General features: G+C 39.4%; 1 protein-coding gene across 4 annotated transcripts in view; it reads right to left on the reverse strand.

Moving 5' to 3' along the window:
* LIMS1 (LIM zinc finger domain containing 1) overlaps nt 1-17,682 on the reverse strand; it is a 156,677-nt gene that overhangs the window by 69,319 nt on the left and 69,676 nt on the right. The window contains exon 1 of one of the 4 annotated variants that reach the window (XM_049650161.1): nt 309-16,370. The exons of the other annotated variants lie outside the window; for them this stretch is intronic. Coding sequence (XP_049506118.1) covers nt 309-415 — 107 coding nt within the window. The 5' untranslated portion in view covers nt 416-16,370. Of the gene's footprint in view, nt 1-308; nt 16,371-17,682 lie in introns of those variants that run through there. 4 annotated transcript variants of the gene reach the window in all.

Here is a 17,682-nt window from a genome sequence, read left to right on the forward strand (position 1 = left end):
GGGGGAAAAATCAATTGTTTCCAAATATTACTTTGATGATTATATAATTTTTAAAGACAGCACAGCAGTTTTGGGGAACAGCTAAAACAACTTACAGGATTTGTGAAGAAATGGAAAAATGAGTTCTAGTTTTGCACAGTTCCAATCCAGCACAATCTGGGGATAGTGTTCAGTCTTTAATTACAGACTGAGAGGTTTCAGTGGAACCTCTTCAAAGTGTATTCCCCACTGCTGCATCCACTGAGGCAGGAATCTCGCTGCAATCACTAGGTGTCTTGACCTCCAGCCAACCATGACTTTGCACTCACCTTAGCTCTTCCTCCGGTAACCCATTTAGTCTCACACTATCGGGGCGATCTCGTCTTCTCCGGTAGAGACCTGAGTGGGACAGCTCTTTAAGCTGTAATGCAGTCATACTTCTCTCTACACATCAGTTATTGACAGTCTGAAGCATTTATGCCGAGCAGCGTGGCTGCTAGGGCTCAGAACGAACGTGTCTCTTGCCGGGACTTTAGTACACCTGACCAGAGTTGGAAACCTCCAGGCAAGCCGGGCTAAGCACAGCTTCCTGTTTCTCTGTTGGTACACACCCTCCTCAGCAAGGCCTGGCCTGCCTTATCTCTGGGCCTTGCACCTTGGGGGAGGGGATGGGGGGAGGTGTCAGGGACCTGGGTCTCACGTGTTTACTAATAAGCAAAGTTTAATTGTTATGAATAATCACACCAATTCCTTTATAAATCTTTCCAGCATCATTCTGAATTAAAATTAGGCTAAAAAGCTCCAGTAGGGTAATGACTAAAGGGTCCTGCCCTATTTTATTTGCCAGGAAATGCACGAAGACTCCACAAGCAGCTGTCAGTATAAAGAAGTGCCTGGTCATCAAGAGCTCTTTGGGATATTTTCCTTTAAAAAAAAAAAAAAAAAAAGGCACAATTGTGAGGGAAACAGTGCAATTCCTCCCTTTCTCCATTCTATCTGAAATCCTTTTTAGAAAAGAAGTGTCTTTTCCCCCCTAGATGTTACTCAAAAATTCATAACTGAAAGGAACGTGGTTTCTTCTATCAACCTCCATTCAGTGATTTTCTAAATCTGTTTAACTACCTATTCTAAAAATTCCCTCTCATCAAATATGCACCTCAGTGTAATCAACACTGTCTGCCTAAAGGTGTTTTGGGTGCCTATGCAGCCCTAGTAGATGCACATTTGACACCAGATGGTGACAAAGATAGAAAGGGGCTCTGTTTTAGTGTGTGTGGGGTATAGGTGAGTGTTTGCAAGAGGGGTTCGCAAATAATGGAGGACAAATAACATGGAGCAAGTCTTTACTGTTACAGTTCCAAATGATGTTAGTGCAACAGCATGCAGGATTGTAGCCTCCAGTTCTGATTCAGTTCCACTCAGTATACAGCACTGTCTCACAGATACAGTCTAGAGCCTTGGCAACTTCTTAGCCAATAGTTTGACTTTATGGTTTCAATAATTTCTCCTTGAGTGATCTGTATCAACCTCCTTCCCTTCTAGAATCCCCTCAACAAGAGCACAGAGAAATGTCTCTGAAACTTCTTTTTGCATCAAGGGTTAAAGAATTAACATATTCCCCTGAGAGTATCTATATTATAAATACAAATATTAAGGCACCCACAAGGAAGATGGGGGTCCATATCTTACTCCTTCACCCAGGACACGCAGATGTTAGCTCCCTTCAGGGCCACAATTGTCACCTTGGCTCCACCACCCCAGCGGAAAACAGACAACTTACAGCTGCCATCAAAATGTAACATACATTTTTTAATTATTTTTTTTAATGTTTATTTTTGAGAAAGAGACAGAGTGTGAGTAGGGGAGGAGCAGAGACAGGGAGACACAGAATCCAAAGCAGGCTCTAGGCTCCAAGCTGTCAGCACAGAGCCTGACACAGGGCTTGAACTCAAGAACCACCTGATCATGACCTGAGCCGAAGTTGGACACTCAATCTACTGAGCCACCCAGGCGCCGCCAAAATGTAACATACTTTTTTTTTTTTTTTTTTTGAAAGAGAGCACAAGCAGGGGAAGGGAAGAGAAAGAGAGGGAGAGAGAGAGAATCCTAACCAGGCTCCACACTGTCAGAGCAGAGACCAACACGGGGTTCAAACCCATGAACTGAGAGATCATGACCTGAGCTGAAACAAATGGGCAGACACTTAACTGACTGAGCCACCCAGGTGCCCGATAACACACACTTTTAAAGATTCAAGGAAGAAATTACTAATTTTGTTGTTAACACTAGATTTAAATAGTTGTGAAACATGTAAAAGAATCAAGTGACAAATGTTATCTCTTTCAAAAAGGGTAATACTGGAGGCCTCTGGGGAACTTGGGGACAGTAGCAGAAGAAAGCCTTTCTATTACCAAATTCTGTTCAGAACTTTGGATATTCTGCCTATTCAAAAATAAATAAAAAATACATATGTCTTTACATATGTCTTTTGTACAAAGCCCTAGGATCCTACTGAGACCTAAAATACAGAAAAGGTTAGTTTACCATAACAAACATAAAATTAGGATTCCTAAAGTGTCTAATTCTTACAGTTTTGTCAAAACAGATGTGAAAAACAAATGAAGAGAAACCACCAATTCTGTTTCTTTTCACTCTAGGCACCACTCTAGATGCTTGATGAATACAATACAAATTAATATTATATTCACTACAAACACAGAGACCTTGACATTGTTTTTTCCTTTTTCAAGTTTTTATTTGAATTCCATTTAGTTAACATAGAGTGTAGTATTACTTTCAAGAAAGCTCAACATTAAATAGGACTTGTTTCTATAGAAAGATATAAATAACAGAGTTTGATTTTTAAAAGAGCTTTAAAAAAAGTAATGCAGCATGCTGACAAGGAAAAAGTGCTCGGCAACTACTAAAGGTTAACGAGACAGGAAACACCTAACTGTGTAGGACGAATCCTGTATTTGATGAGTCTAAGGTTAAAGGATGTGAACAGAAAAAAAAAAGTTCCCAAGCTATATAACAAACAAACTGAAACAGTTCTTGCTCTCTGACTTTTAAAATGGTTGTAATGAGGGGTGCCTGGGTGGCTCAGTTGGTTAACCATCGGACTTCAGCTCAGGTCATGATCTTGCAGTTCGTGAGTTAGAGCCCCACATCCAGCTCTCTGCTGTCAGCACAGAGCCTGCTTCTGATCCTTTGTCCCCTATGCCACTCTGGTGCCCCTCCCCGTGTTCATTCATTCTCATTTTCCCTCTCCCTCTCCCCCCCCCCCCATCTCCCAAAAAATAAATAAGCACTTAAAAAAAATTTATAAAATGGTTGTAATGACAAATAGGAATTTCAGTAAATGAATGCTTAAGGTCTAACGAAATTGTCACAACCAAGTAAAACTAAATTCTGGGGCTGAAGGTAAAGCTCTCTCACATAGTCTCTAGCACCCCTTCGGATGTGCTCTCAGATTTTATTGAGCTATAAGTAGAACCAGCACTACGATACACGCTGGGAACCCACACAATTTCTGAATAGGAAATTCACAAATGCCACAAAACACACCATTGACCAAGCAGCTCACGGGATAGCCAGATTATCAACTCCTCTCCTCACAATGGTGTTCCTGAACTTCATTCAGCACCAAGGGAGGGAGAGCCCACCCCTGGAACACACAACAGGGCGGTGTCAGCAAAAGTGGCCTCATGTCTTCATCTTTTTTTTGTTAACTTTTATACTTTTCCATAGAAACAGAGCTCTCAGTTGTGCCCTCTGTTGACAGCACAGAGGGAGGCCTGTGCCAGTGCATTTTCTGTGGGTCTCTATACAGGGAAATAGTTCATTCTGCACTCCAAACAATCTCTGAGGACCAATGCGGAATACTCCTCTCTCATACTCCTATACAGCATCACTCACCTGGGATTCTGCCTCTTCTCAGAGGCTTCCAGGCATCAAGTGTTCACTACCAGGCAGCACTCCAGAACTCCCAGAGCTTTCCTCAGCCCCCATGCCCAGTGGTTGTTAAGGAGCAACAGCTCACAAAAGTTGTTAAGGTGAAGCATCTTCTATCCCACTTTCAATACAGTACAGTTGGGCTGTGAACCTGATTACAACTTTTGTTCACTTGTCTCCAAACTGTTAGGTTCTCTTTGAATCCGTACTTTGACTCCTGGCATAATTAGATATCTGTTCCAGCTTAACGTCATCAGAATAGCTGATAATATCTTTTATAAATTTAAGCCCTTTATTGAGATGACTAAATACAAAGTTCTACAGAGCCTCACGCAAGGTCCTGTTCTGCCAGGCTAACATCTAACCCAGTGGTTTTTCACCTTTCAGAAGGTCAGGAACCTTTTATGAACCTGACAAAAGTTAATGACTCAGAAAATGCATGTGAACACAAAGTTTTATCATCATTTCAGGGAAACGATAGATTCTTCAGAAGCCAACAGATGGACTTTACCTTGGATCTTCTGACTTGCACTGATCTTCCCCTTCTCTGGAAACCTGCAACACCACGGTGTAGGATTTTGGATCTCATTTGTTCAATAAGTTTTCACTCAGTGCTCTGCACTGGGCTAGGCACTGTTTCAGAAGAGTTCCTTTGTCTCCCCTTAACGTCTCCGAACCAATCTTTCTTCCACTTATCTTACCCTCTTCCAATCTATCCTCCAAATTTCAAAGTGCTCTTTAAATTTTTTTGTTTCTTTATTTTTGAGAGAGAGAGAGAGAGAGAGAGTGAGCAGGGGAGGGACAGAGAGGAAGAAAGAGAATTCCAAGCAGGCTGGATTTCATGAACCATGAGATCACGACCTGAGCTGAAATCAAGTTAGATGCTTAACCAACTGAGCCATCCAGGTGCCCCGTCAAAGTGTTCTTTTAAAATATCATGTATTGATCCTGCTGAAAAACTCTTGACTGGCTCACTGCCATGGGGCGCCAAGTGAACCCTGCTGAGCCCATGCCCTCCCACACTTGCACTGAATTCCGGGAGGTTCCCAGGACAGGCATCACTTCCTCTCACCTCCTGGCCTTTCCACATGCAGCTTTATAAGACTAGAAGATGGACCAACTCCTAATCATCCCACTACGACTCAGTGCAAGGATCATCACTTATAAGAAGCATTTCTAGACCCTAAGCACCCACAGTTCCCTTTCTGTTGTTCCGAGTGCCTTCCCCTGGCAACTGTGCTCCTGTCCTCATAATCACACAGCCTCACAACAGGTTGCTTCTCTACCCACCTCTCCCCTTAGCATAACAGGTCTGTGAGGGTAGTAATGTATCAGATCATTTACAACTGTGTCCACAAGACCAGATACATGGTAGACGTTTGCATTATTTAAATAAGTTCTTTGATTTAGTGGTTCAACCAATTGATTTTGACAGCCTAATCACTTTACAGTGCTACTTATGAGATTTTGAAACTTTTTTTTTTTTGCATTTGACATTCAACATTACCTAAATGAGATTTTTAAAAGGCACACCTATTCTATACTTTTACAAAAATTTACTTTCTTGGTGATACTGTAAAAAGTCAAAAGCTTTTGTAGAGTTGAACAGTACCTCCCACGGTATAAACACTTCCCACTTGGGACTGGAATAAAAAAAAAAATTTAGCCTAGATTTTTACCTATACCTGACATGATCTAGTTTTTCTAAGTTGAAGTATAATTCACATACAGTCTAATACTAGATTTGGGCGTACATATAATGACTCAACAATTCTATACATTACTCAGTGCTCATCATGATAAGTGTACTCCTATAACATAGTCCAGGTTTTAGTGTACTTGGTCTAAGTACTCCTTCAGGCACGAAAGGGTAAAGAAACCTAGTTAAACATCAAACTTCTAAAACTGATCATTAGTATTACTAAACTGTGAATCTTTCTCCTACACAGAAATAAGACAGCGACAAACCAGATTCCATGGCAGAGTTAAGTGGGCCTCATTAGCAGTAACTTTTGTACTAGCTACTAAGAGCCTGTAAACTGGCTGAGCAGTTGTACATTTCCAGGCCATTTATTTCCTTGTGTGACACATAATAAGAGAATAATTTTATGTTTCGCAACTAATTTTGAACTTAATGAAAATGAATCCTTTTTAAAATTTTATCTTATGAATAATCATTTACAGGGGAAAGCAAAGTCTCTAGTAAAGTAAGAATATCGTCCTTTCTCACTATGTCTAACACATTCATTTCCTAAATATTTATCAGCCCTGCTATCTCTCTAAATGAGACCTCTCTAGAGTGCTCTGGGCTATCAATATGCAGGAAGGACGCAGTACTGAAAACAGATCTGCTGCTTAAGAGTTCTAACTCTGACATGCCATCATAAGTAGGTTGAAGATGAAATTAACTAGAACAAAGAATATGGGAAGGCAGAATAAACTGCCTAAAAAACCAGGCCAGAGTCAAAAAAAAAAAAAAATCACCAAAAAAACGATGCCATTCATAAGGAGATGACACCACAACAAGTCCCTCTGAATTTTTTCCTTAATCAGCTTTTCTGTAACTCAAGCTGGACACACCTGAGTGGACAGCCTGACCTGTCATCAGAGGCTTGTGAGAACTTCACTGCATCGTTCCGAGCCAGACACACACTGAAGTTTCTCTCATGACCAACAACGTGAGGTCATCTGCAGTACTTTGTTAGATAATTAAAGACTGTTCTCAAAAGATGCTGTCAAAATATGGTGAATTCTATTTCCAAAGGAATTTGAAATAAAATTTCAAGTAACTTATCCCATCCACATTTTGAAAGGGCTAAGTACGGGGTAAGTTGGTGTAAGGGTACAAGAAAGAAACCAGAAATATTCCATGTTTGTCAGTCTTCTTGCTATGCTTGACATATAAGCACACAGGAAGTCATTTCACTATGAAAATCCTCAATTTTTCCATTTAGAAACACAAGAAACCAAATTAGATGATTATCACTGGTCTTTCCCCTATATTAAAAGGACTTGATTTTAAGAAAGGACCTGAGTAACATGATGTGCCAATGTCGACTAAGTTCTGACACAGCACACTTTACCCCTAATGATTGCATTAGTGAGAAATTCCATTGCTGAGTAAATTAGGAACACAAGGGTCAGGATTTATACATTAGCTCTTCAACAAGTATTTCCTGGAGTCCCACCATATGTCAGATCCTCAGTGTAGAGGCAGGAACAGAGGAGAAAGATACTGAGCATCTTTGAACTTTTCTTGATTGTTCTTTCCCTGTGTACTTTCTCTTTGGGAGAAAAGAACTATTCCAAAAGTAAGATCTAATGAAAATATAAAATGCCATGAAAAGGCATACTGATCATCCCAGCCCCAAAACACATCTGCTGCAAAACCAGAGAATACTCCTCAACAGAGCCCTGAGACCATAGGGAAGGAATAAGGAAGTAGGTGTCTGCAGGAGGACTGCACTTTTCCTCCAGAGCATAAATTATTTAAAAAAAAAATTTTTTTTAACGTTTATTTATTTTTGAGACAGAGAGAGACAAAGCATGAACGGGGGAGGGTCACGGAGAGGGAGACACAGAATCTGAAACAGGCTCCAGGCTCTGAGCTGTCAGCACAGAGCCCAACGTGGGGCTCGAACTCACAGACTGCGAGATCATAACCTGAGCCGAAGTCGGCCGCTTAACCAACTGAGCCACCCAGTTGAGCATAAATTATAATGTTGGTACCTCATTTGATGCACTAAACATGTTTTTGGAAAACGGAGTGTAAGATTAAACTTTTTTAACAGAGTAATTTTTAATTCTCTAAGGAAACTTGTTTTAAAAAGAAATCCTACTGGTAATATTTCAACAAAGGGAGCTTTTCTGAAAATAAAAATTTTCACACATTCAACCTAAGACATATGTTTTAATATAACTTTTTATAACATTGCTATAAATATTGTTTCTACTCTTTCTACTTGTCCACCTTATACCTCGATATGTGCTGAGCCTGTTTCTAAACTAAACTCTCATTTTAAAAAATCCAATAGGTGAAGTACTTGTGTGTGAGAGGAGGGAAGAAACAGTTATTTCCACATTCCAAGAGAGTCAGTCACGAGCCAGGAATTTTGATCTTCTGAGAACCTGGAAGAAGAAATACAGTTCTGCTCCCTGCCCTGGAATTCAAGAGGCGTGTCATAAAAAATAAACCACAATACCTGCCTTACCTCACTATAGGATTCATTAAAACAGCACTGTCAACACATCAACTTTTATATCAAAACTGTTTTCACCAAGTTCTCAAAATATTTCCAGGTTCTGTATAAATTCTAATCTCAAAGGCAACATAAAAAAATTTGTGTCGCCTCATTTCTAATGTCAGTGTCATCTCTTCACTTACTGTTATTTTTTTCTCCCTAGCTCAGATAAAAGTTCAATTCCATGACAAAAAAAGAATTTAAAATTTTAAGAAAGCTCTAAAGACATAATTATTTCAATAAGGACAATATTTCCTGCATAGTTTTACCATTTGAGAGTGATTGATGACAATTATTTGCTACAAAAAGGTATTCACGATATAGTACTTTGTGAAAAAAGAGTTGAGGACACTGCCCACTGCTTCCATTTTACATGAAAGACTACATATGTATACACCATGTATGTATGCACATCCACACACCCACAAACACCAGAGAGTTTGGAAGAGTATATACCTTCCAAAATATCTCTGGTGGGCAGTATTTGAAAAGATTCAAAATTATTTTTTCTTGTGGACTGTCTATATCTTCTAAGTTTTCTACAACAAAAAAATATAGTTCTATTTAATAAGGAACCAAAATTTAAAATGCTTGAGGTAACGAAGAGAAAAATTAAATTAAGATCCATTATCCCATCTTCCAAAGGGATTTCTAATCAAATCAGGAAGAAAGGACACCTCAGAAACCCTCAATATATATAATGAAATATGGATGCATCCTCTAGAGTGGGTCGGGTTTGAGTGGGAACAGCAGTACAGAAGAGGATTTGGGGAGAGGTAAGTGGACGGCACTCCAGGTGGAGGAAACATCAGTGCAATGTGATTGAGAGATATGTCAAGAGGAAAGTGAGACTGACAAAGCAGTGGATCTTCTAAGCCAGGACCACAGCTTTCAAGGTAGCACGCAAAAAAAAGGAAAGCCATGTACAGAGGATCTCATTACCCAAGTGTAAGATGAGGGTCCAGCTGAGGCTGTTCATGGGAATGAGAAGGGGACAGGCACAGACAACATTACATCAGGACTGATGGGCAGGGCTCAGCAAAAGGGCACAGAAGAGTGTGCTGTGACCGCCCCAAGGCAATCATTGCACACTGAGAGAGCCCCAAACATGTGGCAAGTCCTGCTCTAAGACCAGGGACCCACTGTCCTTGTGGGGCTTGCAGTCTACTGCTGGTACTAGTACTAATCATACAATCACACAAATACAGATTTAAAAACGTGTCAAATGACAGAAGAATAGGGTACCATGAGAATGCTTACAGCAAGGAGTGGGGAGGGATGGCAGGGAAACATTTTCTGAAACGGAAACATTACCCCCAAAAGCTGGGATCTGATACCCCCCAAACCCAAAAGGTATGAAGTCACTAAAGGCAAGAGGGCCCAAGGTGTGGGGAGCATTCGTGGAAACAGGATCAGTTGATAGAGACCCAGGGCCAGGAGGAAAGGAAATCCCACCTTGTGGCTAAAGGGGAGTGCTGGCAGGTGAGGTGAGAGACAGGCAGTGGCATGGCATCTTTTAACCTAAGAGTGAAGGGAAGCCACCATACTGTTAAACAAGGGCCCAACACGATCAAATCTGTTCCACAAAGATTGCTCTCACAGTGGCATGTGGGGAGGGTGGATTTTAAGGAGCAAGTGGGGACAATCATGGAGGCAGTGCAGGGAAGAGATAACAGCCTGAGCTATAGTGGTATGAGAGGAATTTAGGAGGTAATGGAGAGGCCGCGGTAGGAGAGGCAGTAAGCACTGACACTGTTAACATCTCCCCATATTCTGTTTGTGATGAAGCAATAACACTGACCTGGGGAAATACAGCAAGAGCTGTACTTCATGTTCCTTTAATCTTGTTCACAGAGAGGCAGGCATTTTAAACCTACTTTGAATCTGATAAATAGTTTTTAGAGAGTGTTTACAAAAGAAAAAGCTGGGACACAAAAATGTTCACCTCACAAAGTTCAAAGTCTCCCAACTCTCTAATATGGTTGATCATTACTAACAACAGAGGGGTCTAAGTGCCTACCAAGCACCCTGTGCTTACTATCTAGTTTAATGTTCATCTCAGTCCTATGAGGTGTGTATCACTCTTCCCGTTTTGCAGATGAAGTTATGAAGTGTTAAAACAGTTAAATGTCTTTTCAAAATTTTATTTTATTTATTTATTTATTCTTCTTCTCTTTTTTTTTAGAGACAGAGAGTGTGAGCCGGGGAGAGGGGCAGAAGGAGAGAGAGACAGAGAGAGAGAGAATCCACGCTCAGTGTAGTGTCCCTTGTGGGGCTCGATCCCATGACATTGGGACCATGACCTGAACCAAAATCAAGAGTCGGATGCTCAAATGACTGAGTCACTTAGCACCCTGGTAGTTAAATGTCTTGACCAAACAACATAACCAATAAGGCAGATAATGTGGATCCCAACCCAAGTTTACCTGACTCAAATGTTCCTGTTTTGCCAATGACTACACTGTCTCTGGGCCCCCAAATGCTCTCCTCACAGATCATCAAAAGGTCACTCTGAACTAGAACTGCCTTTCAATACTGATAAATCTAACCCAGGAAGCTTCTGGAAAGCTCAGGACCCTGACAGGCACAGGTGCCCTGAGGAAAAGTCCCAGACTATAAACACAGACTAGAGACAGCTGGCCCACACTTTCCATCCCTGGAAATGAAAAGTAGTCTAGTTATGCTCTAGATGAATACTGTGAATGGGGAGTCTGAGGATTTGGAAAGAGACCTATAGTGCACTCCTGTACAATACTCACTAATACACATCTTCCTCCTCAGCTAATTTTCTCCCACCAGTCCGGAAGTAAAGGCCTGTGAAAGAAAGGAGTCAAATTGGTAGTCTTAAATTTAACTGAACTCCTGGATTCCTTTGAGTTCTGCAGGTTGAAATTACCAATGCTGCCTTACTTCCTTGCAGAGTACATGTGATGACTCAATGTTTCCATGAGTTCTGGAAAAAAAAAAGGCAAAACTTCTAATGAATACAGGTTTCCTCTAACAGAGCAAGTCTGCTGAAACCATGTAGACTGTTACATGGCAACAAGGGAGGCTCTGGAAGCAACTGAGACAACACAGCGACGTTAGGAGGGTGTGGGTGCAGGAAGAGGCACTGAGAATATGACCAAGCCCATTTTAATTCCTTTGAGAGCACTTCATGCCATAAACAAATGTTAGTGTTTAAGCCATACAAACCACCTGCTTCTGGTACCTTATAAAGGAGGCTATTTCAAAACACAAACCAATCACTACATGAGAATAATAAAGAAAAAAAAGTATGCAGTTTTATTCCCCAATCCTGATATTAAGAAATCCCTGTAAAGCCATATTTGGTCTCCACATACTAGAGAAATATGTTCTACTGAACAAAAATTCTTAAGATAGAGGTGAAATACCTAAAACTTACTGAGATCCGTATCACACAAAGCAAAGGAACTCATCTCTTAGCAAACTCATTTCTCCCCTACCATGGGACCCAGCTTCTTCCCTGACATTCACTGTGATTTAGGAAATAATACCTCTGTTAAGAGCTATATTTACTGAGTGCTTACTATGTGCCAGGCATGTTCTGCAAGCATTTATCAAATTTATATTCTGCAGTGATACAATAAAGTAAATAATACTATTATTCCCATTTTAAAGATGCTGAAACTGTGGTAGCAGTACATGTAATCTGTCCAAGATCATACAATTTTTATGTGATTAAGAATTTGAAACCTTATGCTTGGTTTTAAATCATGCTTTTAACCATTACAGTGTGCTGCCCCCTAGCCAGAAAATGGCTATTCTTCTCAACAGTAGAAGAGAGCTTACGATCAGAAATTACTTTAAAATTCAACCAAGGCTAATAAACACAAGGTAGTATCCCGGACAGGATGCTGAAATAGACAAAAAGACACTATGAAGGTGATGAAAGATCTTAACAAGAGAGGAAACTGGGTGAGAGGTATAGACTGAATGCTCTATCTTTGCAACTTTCCCATAAATCTAACATTATTCTAAAAATAAAAGTTTATTTAAAAAATTCAAAATGATAATTCAACATGACAAGAGAGCTAATATCTCCAAAAAAGTAATTACAAGAAAGAAAAATGGGGAAGGGGTTTTCCTCCAAATTAAAAGAAATTTAAGAGACATAACAATCAAATGTATTAATAAGTATGGACTTTGTTTAGATCCTGGTTCAAACAAACCAACTGTAAAGGAATATTCTTAGGATAGGTGGTAAAATTTGACCAGGGACTGGGTATTGGTTGATACCAAAGATTTATCACTCACTCAGTTAGATGTGATAATAGCACATGTTTATATAAGAAAATGACCATCTTATCAGAGACTAATTCTGAAGTGTATCGAGATCAACTGACCTAATGTCTGGGATTTGCTTTTAAATAAGTAAATTAAGAGAGAAAAAGACCCCAATAGCCAAAGCAATCTTGAGAAAGAAGAACAAAGCTGATCTCAAACTACATTACAAAGCTACAGTAATCAAAACAGTATGGTATTGGCATAAAAACAGACACATAGTTCAATGGAACAGAATAGAGAGCCCAGAAACAAACCCATGAATTTATGGTCAGTTAATTTATGACAAAGGAGCCAAGAACATACAACGGGACAGGAAAGTCTCCTCAGTAAATGGTGCTGGGAAAACTGAACAGTTACATGCAAAGAATGGCACTAGACCACTCCCTTATACCACACACACACACACACACACACACACACACACACAAAACTAACTCAAATGGTTTAAAGACTGAAACATAAGACCTAAAACCATAAAACTCCTAGAAGTAAACATAGGTAGTAAGCTCCCTCACATCATCTTTGCAATGATTTTTTAAAAATAAAATTTAATGTGTATTTATTTTTGAGAGAGACACACACACACACACACAGCGTGAGCAGGTTGGGCAGAAACAGAGGGAGACACAGAATCTGAAGCAGGCTTCAGGCTCTGAGCTGTCAGCACAGAGCCTCATGCAGGGCCTGAACTCATGAACTGTGAGACCGTGACCTGAGCCGAAGTGGGACACTTACCCGACTGAGCCACCCTGGTGCCCCATGCAATGATTTTTAAAATTTGAAACCAAAAGTCAAAGGCATGGGAAGCAAAAATAAACAAGTGGTATTACATCAAACTAAAAAGCTTCTGCACAGCAAAGAAAACCATCAACAAAATGAAAGGGCAACCTACCAAATGGGAGAAAATATTGGAAATCATACATCTCATGAGGTTTAATATCCAAAACATAAGAACTCACACAAGTCAACAGCAAATAAAACAATCTGATTTAAAAATAGGGGGAGGGGTGGCAGTGCACCTGGGTGGCTCAGTTGGTTAAGAATCTGATTTCGGCTCAGGTCATGATCTCATAGTTCATGGGTTCAAGCCCTGCATTGGGCTCTGTGCTGACAGCTCAGAGCCTGGAGCCTGTTTTGGATTCTGTGTCTCCCTCTCACTTTCTCTCTCAGCCCCTTCCCTGCTGGTGCTCTGTCTCTCAAAACTAAACAAATGTTAAAAATAAATTAAAAAAAAATAGAAGATCTAGACATTTTTCCAAAGAAGACATACAGACGGTCCTACAGTGCTCCACATCACTCATCATCAGAAAAATGCAAATCAAAACCACAGTGAAATACTGTATCACATCAGTTAGAATGGCTAGCTACTAACAAAAAGACAAGAAATAACGAGTGCTCACAAAGGTATGGAGAAAAGGGAACACCCTTGTGCACTGTTGGTGGGAATGTAAATTGGCGTAGCTACTGTGGAAAACAGTATGGATGTTCCTCAAAAACTTAAAGACAGAACTACCATATGATCCAGCAACTGCACTTCTGGGTACTTATCTGAAAGAAACACAAACACTAACGTTAGAAGATATCTGCAACCCCATGTTCCTTGTGGCATTATTTACAAAAGCCAAGACATGGAACCAACCTAAGTGTTCACTAATGGAAGAATATAGAAAATGCGATTTATATACATATATTCATGTATACACACACACACACACACACACACACTGTGATTAAGCCACAAAAAAGAATGAAGTCTTGCTATTTGCAACAACATGGAAGGACCATGAGGGCATTATGCTAAGTGGAGTAAGTCAGACAGGGAAAGGCAAGTATCTTATGATCTCACTTATATGTGAAATCTAAAACAAACAAACAAACAAACAAACAGCACAGAGAAAAAAGAACTCCTAGATACAAAGAACAGATTGGTGGTTGCCAGATGTGGGAATTGGGGAGTAGGCAAAATTGGTGAAGGTGGTCAAAACGTACAAACTTCCAGTTATAAAATAAATCATGGAAAGGACATGGGTGACTCAGTGGGTTAAGGGTCCGACTTCGGCTCAGGTCATGATCTCGCCACTCTGGAGTTTGAACCCCATGTCAGGCTCTGTGCTGAAAGCTCAAGAGACTGGAGTCTGCTTCGGATTCTGTGTCTCCCTCTCTCTCTCTGACCCTCCCATGTTCGTGCTCTGTCTCTCTCCCTCTCTCAAAAATAAAATAAATATTACAAATTTTTTTTTAAATAAAAAAACCACAGGGATGTAACATACAGCATTGTGACTGTAGTTAATAATACTGCACTGCATATTTGAAAGTTGCTAAGAATAGATCTTAACGTCCTCGTTACAAGGAAAATTTTTGTAACTATCTTAATGGATATTTAGACTTACTGTAGTAATCATTTCACAGTATATAAATATCAAATCATTATGTTGTATACCTGAAACTATGTCAATTATATTTCCATTAAAAGAGACAAAAACAAGATATATGAAGCAAACATGGTAATACAGTAACTAAGGCAGAGTAATGAGTACATGGAGGTTCATTTCTTCCATTTTTATATTAGAAAATTTTCATACTAAAATTATTTTAACTTAAAACAAAATTCAACCAATGGGGATGAAAACAAGCATAACTACCTTGAAGTCATAACATAATACCCTGACAGCAGTATAAAAACAGCCCCCACACGCACGGGGAGAGAGGAGAAAATAATATTCTAGGTAGAGAAGAAAGAAATAGAACAAAAGCACAGAATGGTGGTAAATTGACCCAGAGAACAGCAGATAGCCTCATTTTGTGAAAAGAGTATGAGTACAGAAGTAGAAGATAAAGCATCAAGACAGGGCCATATTTTGAAGATCTGTCAATGCCAAGCTAGGAAATATTATGAAACGTGTGATAAAGGGTCACAAATGGTTTGGATTCAGGATGGAGAAGGTTATAGGCCTGGATAGATCCATCTGTGAAAGACCAGCTAGGCAGCAAGATGTGCCATGTGAGGAGGGAAAGAGAAGACTCGAGAATGGAGGTGGAGCCTTCATGACTTGTGAGGTGAAAAGGTTGGTGAGAAAAAACAAAACAAACAAGAAGAGTATATACACCGAAACAGGAAATTCTTTTGCAAACACCTAGCCAGACAATGCCCCAAACAAGGCCACTTCAAACCCTCAGCACTCTCAAATCATCCGTCCACACTCCTTTCCCATCACTCTTGTGGAAAACCTTGCTTACCTTAGAGAAAACAGAAGTCATCTGAAAGAAGCCACCTCGACTGTCTACAAGCCCTCGTTTTCACTATACTCCCCCCTTCTTACAGGATGACTTCCATTTCAACAGAATTTAATAAATGGCACAAAATAACACTGATTCTACATTATTGTCATCTTGTTGTGGTGCTAATGACAATAATGCTTATGGTGTTAATGCTCTACATACTATTTCATGTAATGGTCACAACACCCTGTGACACAAGTGCTATCCCTATTTTGCAGAAGTAGAAACCAAGCTCTATACTTAGCAAATGACAGCACTGGAGTCTGAATGGGTATATCAGGTCCCCAGCTCCCCAATCTGTAATCACTCTATTGTACCGTCTCTCTAAATGTCTATCATTAAGAAACAAGATGTAAAAAGTTGTGATCTCTTTAATGGAATACTATATAGCTACAAATGAAAGTAATTCACTAAAGCTACATAAATCCATATGAATTAATCTAAAAAATGTTAAGTCAAAACTCTAAGTTTCATAGTAACACAAATAGCATACACTATATACAATCTAAAACAAAAGAAACAATCTCATGCACTGCTAAGAAAACATAACTGTGTAATAAAAGTATAAAGACATACACAGAAGTAATACAAATTTAGGAAAATGCTTTCCTCATGGAAGAAAAGTGGATGGGAGGATATTTGAAACAGGAAAGTATACCAAGAGATTTCAACTATATTTGTTTTTTAAATTATTTTTTATTTTTTTGATGTTTTTAAATTTTTATTTAAGTTTATTTATGTGTGAGAGAGAGTGTGTGTGCACACGAGTGGGGGAAGGGCAGAAAGAGAGGGAGAGAGAGAGAATCCCAAGAAGGCTCCCACTGTCAATGCAGAGCCCAATTCAGGGCTTGAACTTACCAACCATGAGATCATGACCTGAGCCGAAATCAAGAGTCAGACGTTTAATTAACAGTCTGAGCCATGCAAGTGCCCCTCGACTATACTTGTAATGTTTTCTTTCTTAAGATATGTGATAGGCATTTGAAGCCTCCTTCTAGTAAATCCTATACCATTTTTTTTAATGAAAAAAGGATGAAAATACAGAGCAGATGTTCTCTTAGATAGCATATTTGTAAGTCCACAAGTTTCAAAGCACTGCTTCTGCCATCATGTGGCTCCTAAAGATATTACATGCACACAATTTTCAGAAAAAGAAAGGAAGTTTAAAAAGAGGCATTGTTAATTCTCAGGTACAAGATCATATGGATGTAACACACAGAGAAGCCTGAGTAAGCCACTTACTTGATACATAACCATTATTAAAAACATATTACCACTTCTAAATAATAATAAAACAGAAGACATAAAACATATGCTAGGTGCAAAAGAATAACACTGGACCCCTATCTTACACCATTCACAAAAATTAACTCGAAATGGATTAAGGACTTACGCGTAAGACCTGTAACTATAAAACTCATAGAAGAAAACATAGCAGAAAAGTAACTTCACATCAGTCTTGATAGTGATTTTTTGGATGAGATACCAATAGCACAAGCGACAAAAGCAAAAATAAGTGGAACTACATCAAACTAGAAAGTTCCCACCACACAGCAGAAGAAGCAATCAACAAAATGAAAAGGAAACCTACAGAAAAGAAGAAAATATTTCCAAATCATGCATCTAAGAACAGGTTAATATCCAAAATTTATAAGGAACTCATACAACTCAACAGCCAAAACACAAACAACCTGACGAAAAAATGGGCAGAGGCCATGAACAGATTTTCCAAAGATATAAAAATAGCCAACAAGTTCATGAAATGTGCTCAACATCACTAATAATCAGGAAAATTCAAAACCACAAGGAAATATCACCTCATACCTGTTAGAATGGTTAGTATCAGAAAGATAAGAGTTAAGTATTGGTAAGATGTGGAGAAAAGGAAACCCTTGTGCACTGTTGGTGGGAATGTAAATTG

The sequence above is a fragment of the Panthera uncia genome (assembly GCF_023721935.1).
Source record: "Panthera uncia isolate 11264 chromosome A3 unlocalized genomic scaffold, Puncia_PCG_1.0 HiC_scaffold_11, whole genome shotgun sequence".
In the NCBI taxonomy this organism is placed as follows: Eukaryota; Metazoa; Chordata; class Mammalia; order Carnivora; family Felidae; genus Panthera; species Panthera uncia.